This window comes from Hylobates moloch, unplaced genomic scaffold (genome assembly GCF_009828535.3).
Source record: "Hylobates moloch isolate HMO894 unplaced genomic scaffold, HMol_V3 SCAFFOLD_21, whole genome shotgun sequence".
NCBI lineage: Eukaryota > Metazoa > Chordata > Mammalia > Primates > Hylobatidae > Hylobates > Hylobates moloch.
In genome coordinates, this window is record NW_026652296.1 from 47,432,109 (window position 1) to 47,447,849 (window position 15,741).

The window sequence follows — 15,741 nt, forward strand, 5'->3', positions numbered from 1 at the left end:
GGGGCTTAATTCTTTGAGTCCTGGAGGGATGAACAATGCCCCATCCTAAATAGGAAAGGGGAGAGACCCGCCCTCCTCTCTCACCCTACTCCTGTTTTGTTCCCTGCTACTTACAGTTCCTGTAGCCCACTGGAGAACTAGTTGCCATAATAATAGCAATTTTTTTGCATTTCTTCCTTAAAAATTAATTTTTTTTTTTGAGATGGAGTCTCACTCTGTCACCCGGGCTGGAGTGCAGTGGCACAATCTCAGCTCACTACAAGCTCCGCCTCCCGGGTTCACGCCATTCTCCTACCTCAGCCTCCCAAGTAGCTAGGACTACAGGCGCCCACCACCATGCCTGGCTAATTTTTTGTATTTTTAGTAGAGACAGGGTTTCACCGTGTTAGCCAGGATGGTCTCGATCTCCTGATCTCATGATCTGCCCACCTTGGCCTCCTAAAGTGCTGGGATTAGAGGCGTGAGCCACCGTGCCCGGCCCCAGTGTTGGTTTTAATATGAATAAACTACGACAATCCAGAAAGATTCTGTTTTGGGGAATGGGACAGTATTTGCATGATCTTTGAGAGCGAAGAGCTAAGGCCCCTAGGTTTATGTGCCTGGGTGTTTCTGTATCCCAGAAGGCCGGCTTCCAGCCACTAAGGAAGCCATATGTCCAGCAGCAACCAATTACCCAATAAATGATATAGTCTGGAATGTTTCCCTGATTTTTTCAGGACATTTCAAACGTGTCCAACAATCAACACACTAAAGTAAAATCACCACGTAAATGTTTTCTTTATTTAAAGTAATACTGCTGCTAAAATCATTTCCAAACTTTATCGTTTCTAGGTCTCTCTTGGACAATTACATCTAAATGGGAGGAAAGGTCTAGATCAGGATTACTACGTAAGTCAATCTCAAGATCCAGTCACATGGAGTGGGGAAGGTAGTGGTGAGGGAGGCTGGCAGGGAAGTGAAAGCAGGGGGAGGAGAGGTGGAAGAGTTGCTCAGAAAGCCCACTGATGCTTTCTTGGTCAACTATGCTTCCCAGCTTCTTAGGAAGAAGTAAGTTCTCCAGAGGGAACACTTGCCCACCTGCCTTCAAGAACAAAGGGGAAGGGACTTCTGAGGAGCAATCGAGGCAGGGGGGTATCCATGTTCCAACAGAACCTAGTTCTGCCCACTCACACGCACTTTGGGCTGGGATTAGGGGAGAGAATATCCCCACCTGCCAGCCTGCACCCAAGGCCAGCTGCAGAGTCCACCTGGGGATCACCAGTAAGGAGTCTGAGAGGCAACTTCATCCCCATTTGGCTAAATCAGAAGACAGACTGCTTTTAATATAATTAAAAATATATTAGACATCCTTATACATTTGCAAAACTCCTTTTAATCATTTTGCTTAACCTTACCTTATCCCAGTGAGGTTAAAAGGTTAATTAACCAGCCGGGTGTGGTGGCTCATGCCTGTAATCCCAGCACTTTGGGAGGCTGAGGCGGGCGGATCACGAGATCAGGAGATTGAGTCCATCCTGGCGAACACAATGAAACACCGTCTCTACTAAAATTACAAAAAATTAGCCGGGTGTGGTGGCACGCGCCTGTAATCTCAGCTGCTCGGGAAGCTGAGGCAGGAGAATCACTTGCACCCGGGAGGCACAGGTTGCAGTGAGCCCAGATCATGCCACTGCACTACAGTCTGGGCGACAGAGCGAGACTTCCTCTAAAAGAATAAAAATAAAAATAAATAAGTTAATTAACCATTCAAATTTATAGTGAAGAAAAAAAGCAAATGAAAAAATGAACTTGACCTTGACCTACACAGGATCCTCCTCTGTAAGACACCAGGGTCATGGGATGAGTTCTTGCTTAGATTTTGACAGTGATTTCAAGGCCCTACATCACCACAGACCTGGGAAGTAACTGGATTTTTTTTTTTTAAGATGATTTTGCTGCTCTTTCCATTTATAGGAGCCACATGCTCCTTGTCTCAAAGGAACATGTAGCCTATTTCAACATAGTCCCAATGGCTAAGTGATAGAAACAACCACTTTATAAGGCTATTACCTAAAAAAGTGATCTGTTACTACTTTGCATTTCATTTTGTGTTATTTTATCAATGTGTCTTTGGTACTATCATTTGTATTTTATATGAGGTCCAGTAAACATCAGGTAAATGTCGAAGTCATTTCATAAAATGTGATAAAATAGGTAGGAATTTAAATAAGCATATGCACCCCAAGACAGCTCAGTTGAAGATCCATAGATTTTCTTTCATCTTAATCATAACCCAAGTTTTAGCTTCTTAGATGGAAATATCTGGATTCATAATATTACTCTGTCAGATTTCAGCCTGCAATGAGTTTCTCATGTTAATCGTAGAATGTGTAACTAGGAAGACGTCCTCATTTTCCATAAACATGAAATTTGGATGTGAGGGCACCCTAGCTTCAGCTGTGGGGAAGACAAACCAATCTTTGTACAGTGCAATAAAATCCCACTAAGTTGGTACTTCAGTCAGCTCCAGCCACTGTGGTCACCAGATGGCAGCTGCAGCTGCCTCCAGGTGAGGATGAAGTGCAATCCCAGAGCTGCTGTTGCAGGATCCCAGAGCTGTTGTGTAGCAGCCAGGCAGCTGAGTGTCACCCAGGAGCCCAGCCAGGATCTCCTGCGGGCTCATTCGCGAGATTTTATTACATCTGTTTTACAAATGAGAAGCAGAGGCTGGAGACATAAAGGAAATTGCTTCAAGGCTCACGGCTGGGAAGTAAGATTGTTTAAGAAGCAGAATTTGAACTCAGGCCTTCAGAAATCAAAAGCTGAGCTCTTTCCATTAAACTTTATTTGACCCAGGCCAAAACAAAAAACAAAAAACAGCCTCTAAAATCTGTTCCCTCATTTATAAAGCAAGAAGAAGAAATGACATGATCTCTCAGTTTCCTTTAGCTCTTCCTGATAGTGGGTTGGGCCTCCTGCTTCCACATATCCCAAGAAGATGAGTTTAATTCCAGAACCATCCTTGTGGTTCAGGTACTCTTTGGGGGTAAGCACAGGCCAGTCCTTTCTTCTCCCCTCAGCCTAATGACCCTGAACTTGAATGGAGAACTCCAGTTGAAATCTCAAACTTTAAGACAAATTGACTTATCTATCAGTTATCTTTGTCTGCATTTTAAAAAAACAGCCCCAAACTTAGGTGGTTTTCAATAATAACCATTTATTTAATTCATAATTTTGGCAGGTCAGCAATTTTGGTTAGCCTCAGCTGAGCAATTCTGATCTGGGCCAGGCTCAGCTAATCTTAGCTGGGCTTGCTGGTGCATCTGCAGTTAGCTGGAACATTAGCTAGAGCTGGCTGGTTTATGATGGCTTCATCTGTGACTGCTAGAATGACTGGGGCCCCTCTCCATGTGGTCTCATGCTCTAGCCAACTGGCCCAAGCTTTCCACATGGCAGTCAAAAGTTCTAAGAACACCAGAGCAGAAGTCTCTAGGCCTGAGCTCAGAACTGACAAGTCACTTCTGCCACATTCTTTTGACCAAAGCAAATTACAAGTCCAGCAAACTTGGAGGGGTAGGGAAATGGGCTTCTCTCAATGGGCAGAGCTGCAAAGTACTGTGGTCATTCTTGCAACATGCCATAGTGTAGCTGCGCCAGAATCAACTTGGAATGGCAGGGAAGATACATAAGGGAAAGGGAAGATACAAAGATAAATCCAGTTTCCAAAAGGCTATTACTGCAGCTTTTTTCATGCCTCGCTTCTCATCTTTCCAAGTCTCTCCTCCTCAGAGAGGATAATGTTTTCTTTTTATTTTATTTTATTTTATTTTTTAATTGACTCATAATAATTGTACATTTTTATGGGATACAATGTGATGTTTTGATAGTTACATAATATATTCATTATGTAATATATACATATGTATGCAAAGGTAGTGTATACATTATGTAATGATCAAACCAGGTTAATTTGCAAATCCATCACCACAAATACTTGTCATTTCTTTGGGGTGAGCACATTCAAAATCCTCTCTTCTAGTTATTTTGAAATATACAATACCTTATTTTTAACTATAGTCCTCAGCCTGAAGACCACCACTTGAGCCGGTATGCTAACATTTCAGTCCACCAAAGAGAATTATTAGTATAAGACTCTCTTTAAATATGATGCTCCAGTCCACTGCTCAGAAAACTAAATTTCAAAATACCTGGAAATGACTAGCTTGCCTTTCTTTTCCTTCCTCACTGTTTGGTTGAACTAATCTCTCTCATGAGTTGTCATCAAAGAAAACATTTTTACCCTCTCCCTGACCAAATTCTTAATTATTGAAAAATATTGTATATGCAATTCTTGATTACATTATCTTGAATTTTCTACACATAGATTTTAATTTTATTTGCATTTCTAAATATATGCAGGCTCAGAATAAATTGGATTAGGAAAGCAGGATGCTTGGGTGAATATTATTAAAATGGATAAAGCGTAATTAAATTAAACCTAGCAGAAGAATAATATCAAATTTGTAAGGGCAATTGCTTTGTCTATCCTATCACCCATTTAAAAATTTAAAAAAAGAGCTAATATCATCTTTTCTCAGGATGTTCTACAGAGCAAGAGATGAAAGAAGTATTCAGGCCAGGCGCGGTGGCTCACGCCTGTAATCCCAGCACTTTGGGAAGCTGAGGCGGGCGGATCACGAGGTCAAGATATTGAGACCATCTTGGCCAACATGGTGAAACCCCGTCTCTACTAAAAATACAAAAATTAGCTGGGCATGGTGGTGCACGCCTGTAGTCCCAGCTACTCAGGAGACTGAGGCAGGAGAATCACTTGAATCTGGGAGGCAGAGGTAACAGTGAGCTGAGATTGCGCCACTGCCCTCCAGCCTGGCAACAGAGTGAGACTCCATCTCAAAAAAAATATATATATATGTATTCATAAATGTTTTTAGAACAATAAATTTTCTTGGCATTTCATTCTAGGGGAAATGTTACAAACTGGTTAAACTACAGATTTTCTTAGAGCCAATGAAAAATCATGATCATTTTTTAAAAAGAGAGATATGGGTTCAAATAATAAAACTTTACTTACTTAGAATAATACCTGGGACATACTATATTTCATACTAAGACACCACCAATTGTAAGACAAACAAGTATTTTATGTTCTGAGGAAGAAAAAAAACCCTACCAATATATATTATAATATGTCCTGATGGAAGTGAGGTGGGAGGAGACGTACATCTTAGAATCAGTGAAATATGATGATGGGTGCTCAGTTAATATTTGAAGGAAGGATGGATGGAAGGATGGATGGATGGATGGATGGATGGATGGATGGATACTTGATCTTAACTCTTCGAGAGCAAGAACTCATCTTGGCTCGTGTGTATCCATCAAGGTAGCTTGCTTGGTGGTAGTTTCACGTGGTGTTTAATAAAGGTTTATATAGTTGAAGCAATAGTATTAAGGATATGTAAATTTAAAACTGAAAAAAAAAGGGAATGAAATGCTAAGTAAGCCATGACAGTGGAGCAGTGTATGAGACAGAGTCTCAATTCCTTTAGGTCTTTATCAAATCATTATATTTAAGGGTGGGGAAAACTCCAGGATTTATATTTGCTTCTGGAGAACAAGTTACTTTCTTTTAAAATTTCACTGATTTCCCAGAATGAAACTTTTTTCAGAAGTCTCTATTACAAGATATTTGAGAGCCAAATTACTAAACTGGACTACGAGAATGATTTTATAGAATCATAATACTACAGCTAGAAGAGCCCATAAAGATTAAAGTCCAGCTGCCTTGTTTTAGAGATGGATAGACATTCATTCATTTATTCATTTCTGAAACATTTCCTGGTGCCTAACATATAGCCCACACTATGCTAAGTACAGAGGATTCAACATTGGAGGAGACAAAATAAGTCGATAATGAAATCAACGGATGAATGCCACAATACGGACAGGATGAGGTGCCGTGAGAGCACAGAGGAGGAGCGTCTGAATAAGGAAACCAAGCCCAGGAGATAATGTAATTTGTGTGATTTACACAGTTACCTGGGGACATATTTTGGTCATGGCTCAATAGAGAGATTCATGAGATACACTTTTATTTTTGATATTAGTGTTCTCTCATTTAGTAACTTGTACATTGCTATAACTTTCTCCTCTCCAGCTGACACTTAGATGATTCCAGGCGTTTTATCTTCAGGATTCCCTAACATTTATAGACCTTCAGTGGCTTCTATTTTCTATTTTTTATTTTAAAATAAAATAAAATCCTTTACGACCAGGTGTGGTGGCTCACACCTGTAATCCCAGCACTATGGGAGACCGAAACGGGAGGATCACCTGAGGTCAGGAGTTCAAGATCAGCCTGGCAAACATGGCAAAACCCTATCTCTACTAAAAATACAAAAATGAGCCAGTTGTGGTGGTCGCACATCTGTAATCCCAGCTACTCAGGAAGTTGAGGCAGGAGAATCGCTTGAACCCAGGAGGTGGAGGTTGCAGTGAGCCGAGATCATACCACTACACTCCAGCCTGGGTGACAGAGCAAGACTCTGTCTCAAAAAAAATTTTTTTAATTAAAAAAAATAAAATCCTTAGCCTAGTATTCAAGACTGTTTATAGTAATGGCGCCATCTTATTTTTGCAAGTCTTAGCTTTTGAATGTTCTATTTCAGCCATGCTGAAGTAATCACTATTTTCTGAACACACCTTGGCCACTCCCATCCCCATTCGTTTGCTCAGGTTCTTCCCCTAGCCTCTGTACTGGTGACTTGTCACCATCTTTCATGAGGCCTCGATCATTTTAGCCCTCCTCTGTATACTGTGGAGACAGAGTGGTGAGTTGCTTATTGATCTCCAGTACTAACTGCATGACCCTGACATGTTGGTAATAAGATCAGATATTAATAATACCCTCTGATGGTGCTATTGTGAAGATTAGGTAAGAAAAAGTTTGCAAAACACTTATTGGAGAACTGGATACAATGTCTTTTATTCTATTCTCTTCTAATTCCTTATGGAGTTTCTTTTATATCACCTATTACCTACTATCTTACTGCTATTTATATATATTTTCTTTCTCAGGAACATTGCTAGGGAGCAAATGTAGGAATCATGTTTCTGTTTATCTATGAATCACCTAATACGTAACATACTATCCTATATATAGCAGGCTTCAGTCAAGTTTTTGAAAGGGTAAATGAAGATTGGAAGAGCTGGATGGATGAATGGATGCATGACACCATGAGGTTCAACTGTGGCAGCATTTGTACTTATGTCCACAAAGAAGTTAGCAACATTCCTACAGCAAACTTCCATGTAAAATAACTACCAGCAGTTCTTCCTTAAACATTCTGTTCTCTTTGAGAAGGAATGTCTTTGCACATCAACCTGATCAAGACTTTTTTAAAGAGCAGAAGGGTTGTATCCTAACAGAACACTTTAAAAAGTAGCTTCATAGCTGGACATTGTAGGGGGTGCCTGTAATCCCAGCTACTCGGGAGGCTGAGGCAGGAGAATCACATGAACCCAGAAGACGGAGGTTGCAGTGAGCTGAGATCGTGCCACTGCACTCCAGCCTGGGCTACAGAGTGAGACTCCACCTCGAAAAAAAAAAAAAAAGAGCTGTTTCATACCACGTTCTTGAGGCTGATTTCTTTTATTGCTCTATATGGTTTCCGGGGAGGGGCTTTCCGGAAGGTCGAGATGAGGCCTAGGGAGTGTGGCAGCAAGGGACAAGGTCAGCCCTTACGTGTTCTAGACAGAGTGCTTCATTTAATGTAACGACCTAGACAAAATCAGAGGCTTTACTGGCCTCCTTCAATTTGAGTCAGAAGGAATTGTCTTAAAGCTCACTTCTGCATAAAGACTGATCTCAGCAGCCAGCCAAGTGTGTCTGGTCTTACTCTGCCTACAAACATTAGGATACTGTGTATCCAGTTCTGCCAACCACAGTAAAACCTCATTAAGTACACAGTGTCAACAGAGAAGCCTGCTTTTCAAAATAATGGACTATTTAGCTTCACAGCTGGGATTCATCTCTCCCTACAAACTACATTCCCATCGTGGCTTTCCAAATGTAAGAAGCAAGTCCTCATGTTATAAAATTATATGTAAGAAAGAGATATAGATACTCTCCCACTCCTCAGGTTATGGTTGAAAAAGCACTTGGTTGGAATAGTGCCTTGAACAAAATGGGCGTTTCACAGATTTTTTTTAAGCTCAGTGGCAAGAACCATAGATATTTTTTGAATGCATATTGAATAAAGTTTGGTTCAAAAAGCTATTTTGAAGGATTTATTTTGTGACTAGCAATAACACTGTTCCTTTTCTCTCCAGAAAGCATTACACTACTTCTTAAAGGCAGCAAAGGCCGGGAGTGCAAATGCCATGGCATTTATAGGAAAGGTACATGCTTCATCTTGATTCATTGTTTTCATTTATTAAAAACCTAAGAAGTTAAACTGGGCATAGCAGCGTGTGCCTGTTGTCCCAGCTACTTGGGAAGTTAAGGTGGGAAGATCACTTGAGCACAGGCGACCAGCCTGGGCAACATGGCAAGACCCTCATCTCAAAATAATTAAAATTTAAATTTAAAAATTAAAAAATCTAACAAATTAATGATACCAGCTCATTGAACCCATTGTAGAGGGACAGGGCAGCAGGCCTCTTTCACGGAAGCAGCCAAGTGGGGCATCTGGCTGCAACCCGAGGGTGGTATTCTTGAGGTGACAGTTTGGGAAGAAGCCCGATATAACAGCAGCCTTTATCTGGGGCACCAAAAGCAGCCTTAAAAGTGCACCTCGGCCGGGCGCGGTGGCTCATGCCTGTAATCCCAGCACCTTGGGAGGCTGAGGCAGGTGGATTCTTTGAGGTCAGGAGTTCAAGACCAGCCTGGCCAACATGGTGAAACCCCCGTCTCTACTAAAACTACAAAAATTAGCTGGGCGTGGTGGCAGGTGCCTGTAATCCCAGCTACTTGGGAGGCTGAGGCAGGAGAATCACTTGGACCTGGGAGACAGATGGTGCAGTGAGCTGAGATCATGCCACTGCTCTGTAGCCTGGGCAACAGAGGGAGACTCCATCTCCAAAAATAAAAAATGAAATAAAAATGTGCACCTGACCCAGGGCTCCTCCTCTGAGCTTAGCTATGAGCCTGTGACCACCCCGCTCCCCAATATGTAAGAGGAGATCCAGGTTGGTTGAGCGCTGGAGATGGGTACAGGTCTCAGCCCAATCAGGCCCTTCTCTCCTCTACTACTGGAGTGTGAATCAGCTCCAGGCTGACCAGAGCTATCCTTCTGCCACCTCTGATGGGAGGCCTCCTGTGGCTGCAGAGTAGCCTGGTAGAGGGTTGCTCTGGAAAGGCACATTCTTCTGTCTCCTTCAAAGACTATTCACTCCCCTGTGTGCCACCCTTGGCTCCCTGCAGCCGATTTGCATTAGTAACCATAGGGACGAATGTCCTGCTTCCTAAGTGCAACATACAGTAAATGTAGATGCAAAAAAAAAAAAAGAGAGAGAGAAAACACAAACAGGGTCCATTTCTTTGCCTTCAGGCAGGGTCACTCCAGAAGTCTGTAATAAATGGTACTCTTACTTTTTCTTGTTGTTTTAAATTGAGGTAAAATGTAAATATGTAAATAACACAAAATTGACTACTCTACAGTATACAATTCAGTATGTTGTACCGCTGTTACCTCTATTTCATTTTAAAATATTTGCATTACTCTCAAATTGTTTTGTTTTTTCTATCCTCTTTTCATTTTTCTTCCTAGATGTACTTAGAGGGGAATGCTGCCGCGCCACAAAATAACGCTACTGCCTTCAAGTACTTTTCCATGGCAGCCAGTAAGGTATGTCCTCAATGCACTGCTGTAAACACATACACACAAGTTGCTTTTATTAGGTGAAGACTGGTGCCAAAGAATTGACTTTGAAGTCCCAAGCCCAGATAATGGGCCTGTAAGGAGTTTTGTGTCCTGGAGAAGTATAATATTGGTGATGGGAGTAAGGGAAGCTACAACTTGTCTTCTTGGAAAATGAAAAATGGCAGTGGCTTGTGCTGTCCTAGCAGAGGCCAGGAGGAGGCCAGACAGAAGTTCAGCTTTCCCATCTCCCTCATGCAGTAGATGAGGCCATCTAGCTTAGGAACAGGAAACAAAAGAGATGAGGACAGAGGAAGGGAAAACCCAATCAATAACTGCAGGAAGTTCAAGACAAAGACATCCTAGGAATGTCCAGTTTTCTCCAGTCACATCTCATCCGAAGGCCAGAGCTCCCTCTGGCCCAGGCGGGAGCTTGTCAGGGAGGAGGCCAGGGCAAGGTGACTGAGAATAGGGATCTGGAGACAGAATCCTTGCTTGAATGCCAGCCCTAAAACTGACTAGCTGTGTGAACATGGGCAAGTTACTTAGCCTCTCTGTGCCTCAATTTCCCCATCTGTAAAATGGGAATATAAGAATATTTGCCTGCCAGGCACAGTGGCTCATGCTTGTAATCCCAACACTTTGGGAGGCTGAAACAGGCAGATTGCTTGAGCTCAGGAGGTTGAGACCAGCCTGGGCAACATGGTGAAACCCCATCTCTACAAAAAATACAAAAATTAGCCAGGCGTGCTGGCACATACCTGTAGTCCCAGCTGCTCAGGAGGCTGTGCCTCATATTGTGAAGTACTTAAAGCAGTGCCTGACACACAGTAAGTGCGCTATTATCTTTTGCAGTCTGGGGCCAGTAAGGTAGAGTGAACTTCGAAGCACATCCCAGACAGAATGAATTAGCTGTATGAGGGACCATCGAAATGGTATAATATGCCTCCTGCATCGAAGTCTTTGCCTCTGCTCCTAGGGTCCGTGAGGCTGGTATCTGTCAGATAAAACTTAGTAGACTCCTCTGAATCCCCTTCATGCATAAAAAAATGCCCTCATCCAACACCCATCGGCCTGCTCTTGGCGAATGGCCTTGGTAAACTTTCTATCCCTGCACAGTAGGAAGCATTTTGTTGTCTTACAGTTGCATACTGGAACACTGGCAGTAAAGATGTGCTCAAACCAGGAATCATTTCAACTGTTCTCAGTTTTTAAAAACCCACACACTGCTTTAGGAGCCTATTTATAAGTGACTAGCACCTCGGAGCTGCTGCTATTGTGGTGTAAATTACTGAGAAGGCTAGTACTCGGCTCCTCTCCCTTGTAATTTATACGGAATTGTTGCTCAGAAAGGCAGTTATCTGAAGTACCATTAGATTAGGATGACAAGGAAGAGCAGACTGAAAAGGAGTAACAAGGAAAATCTCTTATCATCTGGCAAGTAACACTGATTTGTCAGCCCATAAGCATAATGCCAGGGAGATGGGAGTGTAAATTAAGTCAGATTCCAAGCTCTTCAGGGTTGTGGAACCAGCCAGCAGTGATCTGGGTCTCTGGTGCGCTGAACCTGAGCTGCTTTCCTTTACAAAGGAAATCTGAACTTACAATTAAGGTAATTATTCTAAATGGCATTAGGTGGAGATGGCCACATACTTCTTGATCAGCGCCTGGACAATTTATTAGATTTCTCACTCTTACTACTTTCTTAAAAACTGCTTTCTAAATTTGTTTTTAAATTATATCAATACCATGACACAGAGCTACAGATTTTACAACCTCTTTTGTCTTATTTGCTTAGAAACAAGCACAGTGACTGTATGTGACATTGTGCCCATGTTGGACCACATTCCTCCAGTTCTCTCTTGCGCCCTGAGCATGTCAGGCCCGTCCCCATCTCCATACTTTTGTCATCTGCCTCCCCTTCCCAGAGTCTCTTATTCTAAGTCCCACTCGTCCCCAGAGCGGAGCCCAATCCTGCCTCCATCCACAGAGCTGCCCCTGCCCTTGCTGGCTCACATGATCTCTTTCCTGTTCTGAACTTACCCTGCGTTCACTCCTGCTGCTGGGATTTAACTGCTTCCTACCTGTGGCTTCTCCCCTCCTGTCCAAAGGCCATGTGTCCTCAACTAGAGGAGGGCAAAGGTCCTGCCAGGGGGTTATTAAATAAAGGGGTCCAGAGCAGGGGTTTATTAAATATTTGCCAAAGAAATGCCTATCTGCTCCCTGGCTTCATGTCAGTTAACCTAAGCAAGAGCATTACACCCTAAAACAGCAGGTGTATACTGCGGGGGTTGGCTATACATATGGTCTTTCTGGCCCAGAAAGTGTTTTAAAAATCAGTAAACTGGCCAGGCATGGTGGATCACGCCTGTAATCCCAACACTTTGGGAGGCTGAGGCGGGCGGATCACCAGGTCAAGAGATCGAGACCATCCTGGCCAACATGGTAAAACCCCATCTCTACTAAAAATACAAAAATTAGCTGGGCATGGTGGCATGTGCCTGTAGTCCCAGCTACTCAGGAGGCTGAGGCAGGAGAATCGCTTAAACCTGGGAGGCAGAGGTTGTAGTGAGCTGAGATCACGCCACTGCTCTCCAGCCTGGCAACAGAGCAAGACTCTGTCCCAATAAATAAATAAATAAAAATAAATGAGTAAAATTCACATCCAAATCTAAACATCTAGCTTTTCTTGAAAATGGCAAAAGCTAGCTAGGCATGGTGGCTCACACCTGTAAATCCCAGCACTTTGGGAGGCTGAGGCTGGTGGATCACTTGAGGTCATGAGTTCAAGACCAGCCTGGTCAACATGGTGGAACCCCGTGTCTACAGAAAGTACAAAATTAGCCAGGCATGGGGGTGCATGCCTGTAATCCCAGCTACTTGGGAGGCTGAGGCATGAAACTCACTTAAACCCAGGAGGCAAAGGTTGCAGTGAGCTGAGATCACTCCACAGCACTCAAGCATGGGTGATAGAGCAAGAGTCTGTCTCACAAAAAAAAAAGAAAAAAGAAAATGGCAAACGCTGATGAAACAGGACTTCCATTCCATGTGGCACCAACCAGCTGGAGCAGAGGAACTGAGAGCTGCTGCTGCCTTCACACAGGGCAGGGACTCCACGTGTCTCCATCTGCACCACTGTCTCCACTACCTGGCATATTTTATTTCTTATGTCACTGGCATGGTTCCTGCAGGTGTCTGAACTGGCCACTCTTCGCCTGACAAGTTCTAAATAGGTACGCTGGGCCTTAAACAGTGATGGGCAATTCACTGACTCCCTGGGGTCCCAGGGACTCCCTTAGAGGAGAAAATAATTTGTCCCTGCTATTCTAACGTTTCTCCTTTCTCTCTCCCTTCTTCGTTCCCTCCTTTCATATCTGTTTCCTTCCCTTCTGTATTAGCCCGTTCTCACATTGCTAATAAACATATACCCAAGACTGGGTAATTTATAAAGGAAAGAGATTTAATTGGCTCACAGTTCAGCATTGCTGGGGAGGCCTCAGAAAATGTACAATCATGGCAGAAGGGAAAGCAACCACATCCTTTTTCACATGGCGGCAGCAAGGAGAAGTGCAGAGCAAAAGAGGGAAAAGCCCCTTATAAAGCCATCAGATCGCATGAGAACTCACTCACTATCACAAGAACAGCAGCACGGGGGTAACCGCCCCCATGATTCAATTACCTCCCACCAGGTCTCTCCCATGATGCATGGGGATTATAGGAACTACAATTCAAGATGACATCTAAACGAGGCTAATTAGAAGAAGACAGACTCACTAGACTTTGCCGCATCCATCACACTGAGCCTTACTACTTCCAGAGCAGAGCAACTCAAGACTCCCAGAACCACAGGACGTGTGGCCAGGAGAGAAGAGGGAAGAAGAGAGCAGAGTTATACCACCTGTTTTAAATACAGATGGACTGTCCTTAAGAACTCTTGGCCGGGCACGGTGGCTCATGCCTGTAATCCCAGCACTTTGGGAGGCCAAGGCGGGTGGATCACGAGGTCAGGAGATCGAGACCATCCTGGCTAACACAGTGAAACCCTGTCTCTACTAAAAATACAAAAAATTAGCCGGGTGCGGTGAAAAGGCTGAACCGGAGGCGGACTTGCATGACGAGATCCCCACTGCACTCTGGCCTGGGAGAAAGGGAGACGCTCTTAAAAAGAACTCTTACAATAGCAGATCATTTCATATGATAGGCTCAAAATTTGGAGTCTTGAAACCACTTTTGAAATATGCCTTTGCTATTTATGTGCTATTCCTGTGTTACTGAGAGTTACTCCGGCTGCATCTACAATAACCAAATGTAGGTGGTAAGAAGAAATTTGGAGAGCTTTTTATTAGAACATAAGTTCCTGCAGAAACACTAGAAACCTGTAAAACATACCTACAGGTCTGCTGAATCAAAGTCAGTTGGTCGGCAGGGTGCGGTGGCTCACGCCTGTAATCCCAGCACTTTGGGAAGCTGAGATGGGCGGATCACTTGAGGCTAGGAGTTTGAGACCTGCCTGGCCAACATGATGAAACCCCATCTCTATTAAAAATACAAAAAATCAGCTGGGCGTGGTGGCGCGCACCTGTAATCCCAGTTACTCAGGAGGCTGAGGCAGGAGAATAGTTTGAACCAGGGAAGCAGAGGTTGCAGTGAGCTGAGATCACCTCACTGCACTCCAGCCTGGGCAACAGAGTGAGACTCCATCTCAAAAAAAAAAAAAAAGAAAGTCAGGTGGTCAATCATGGTTTCTTACTGTAGTCGCTAGAGGGTGAAATGCGTGATAGGACATGGAAAGAAAAAGGAGTTTTCTCCTTGAGGAAGTCACTTTCAAGGTTCACTCTTCCTCCAAAATTGATATGCTAAATATCAATATATTTGAACATGTGCTGAATACTAAATGTGCTAAATACTCCCTTCCTGAGAGTATTCCGAATATTAATCAGAAAATAAATGGTAATTAATTTAGCATCAAGTGGAAAAGGAAACATCGGGGATGTTATAAGCAATAAATTTGAATAAAGAAATATACCAACAATGCTTTACTATCTGTAGTGGCTGGATTGAAATCCACAGAGTCTCTAAAATGTGATTAGGCCATTTACATCAACCTCCTTAGACCTGAGTAGGTAACAAGTGTCTGGATAGACTTCTCCCTTCTGGAAAACTCCTACACATCCTTTAAGACCTAGCTCAAACGTCACCACTCCTGACAACTTGATCTCCTTCAGTTCCTAGTCTAAATCAGGCAATAGAGTGTCCCTCTTCTAGGTGTCTGCAACACTCTCGATCTATTTCTTTTTTCTTTTCTTTCTTTTTTTTTTTTTTTTTTTTTTGAGATGGAGTTTTGCTCTTTCGCCCAGGCTGAAGTGAAGTGGCGCAATCTCGGCTCACTGCAACCTCCACTCCATGGGTTCAAGCGATTCTCCTGCCTCAGCTTCCCAAGTAGCTGGGATTACAGGTGTGTGCCACCACACCCAGCTAATTTTTACATTTTTAGTAGAGACAGGGTTTCACCATGTTGGCCAGGCTGGTCTCGAACTCCTGACCTCAGGTGATCCACCCACCTTGGCCTCCCTAAGTGCTGGGATTACAAGCGTGAGCCACCATGCCCGGCCTCAATCTATTTCAACTTTAGGACTTACCACATTTGACAGGACTCTAAGAGGTCTGACCTGCCCCTGCCCTTTGATATGGCTCAGAGCCCACTAGCATGTGAACTCTCCAAGGCAGGGATTATGGCTTCTTCATCTTTTACCTTTCACCTGCTACCTCTGCCCAGTGCCTACTATGGAATCATACACAAAACAAGTCCTAAATAAGTGTTGAATACAAGAATGGAGGAAAGATTTGACTTTTGTTTCCCTCTTCCCTTTTCTAGCCACAAGGT

General features: G+C 43.3%; 1 protein-coding gene across 13 annotated transcripts in view; it reads left to right on the plus strand.

Moving 5' to 3' along the window:
• Nucleotides 1-15,741, plus strand: part of SEL1L2 (SEL1L2 adaptor subunit of SYVN1 ubiquitin ligase) — a 178,726-nt gene that overhangs the window by 132,424 nt on the left and 30,561 nt on the right. For all 13 annotated transcript variants that reach the window (XM_058432734.1, XM_058432735.1, XM_058432742.1 and 10 more), the window contains 3 exons: nucleotides 832-888; nucleotides 8,329-8,397; nucleotides 9,768-9,845. In XM_058432734.1, coding sequence (XP_058288717.1) covers nucleotides 832-888; nucleotides 8,329-8,397; nucleotides 9,768-9,845 — 204 coding nt within the window. The remainder of the gene's footprint in view (nucleotides 1-831; nucleotides 889-8,328; nucleotides 8,398-9,767; nucleotides 9,846-15,741) is intronic.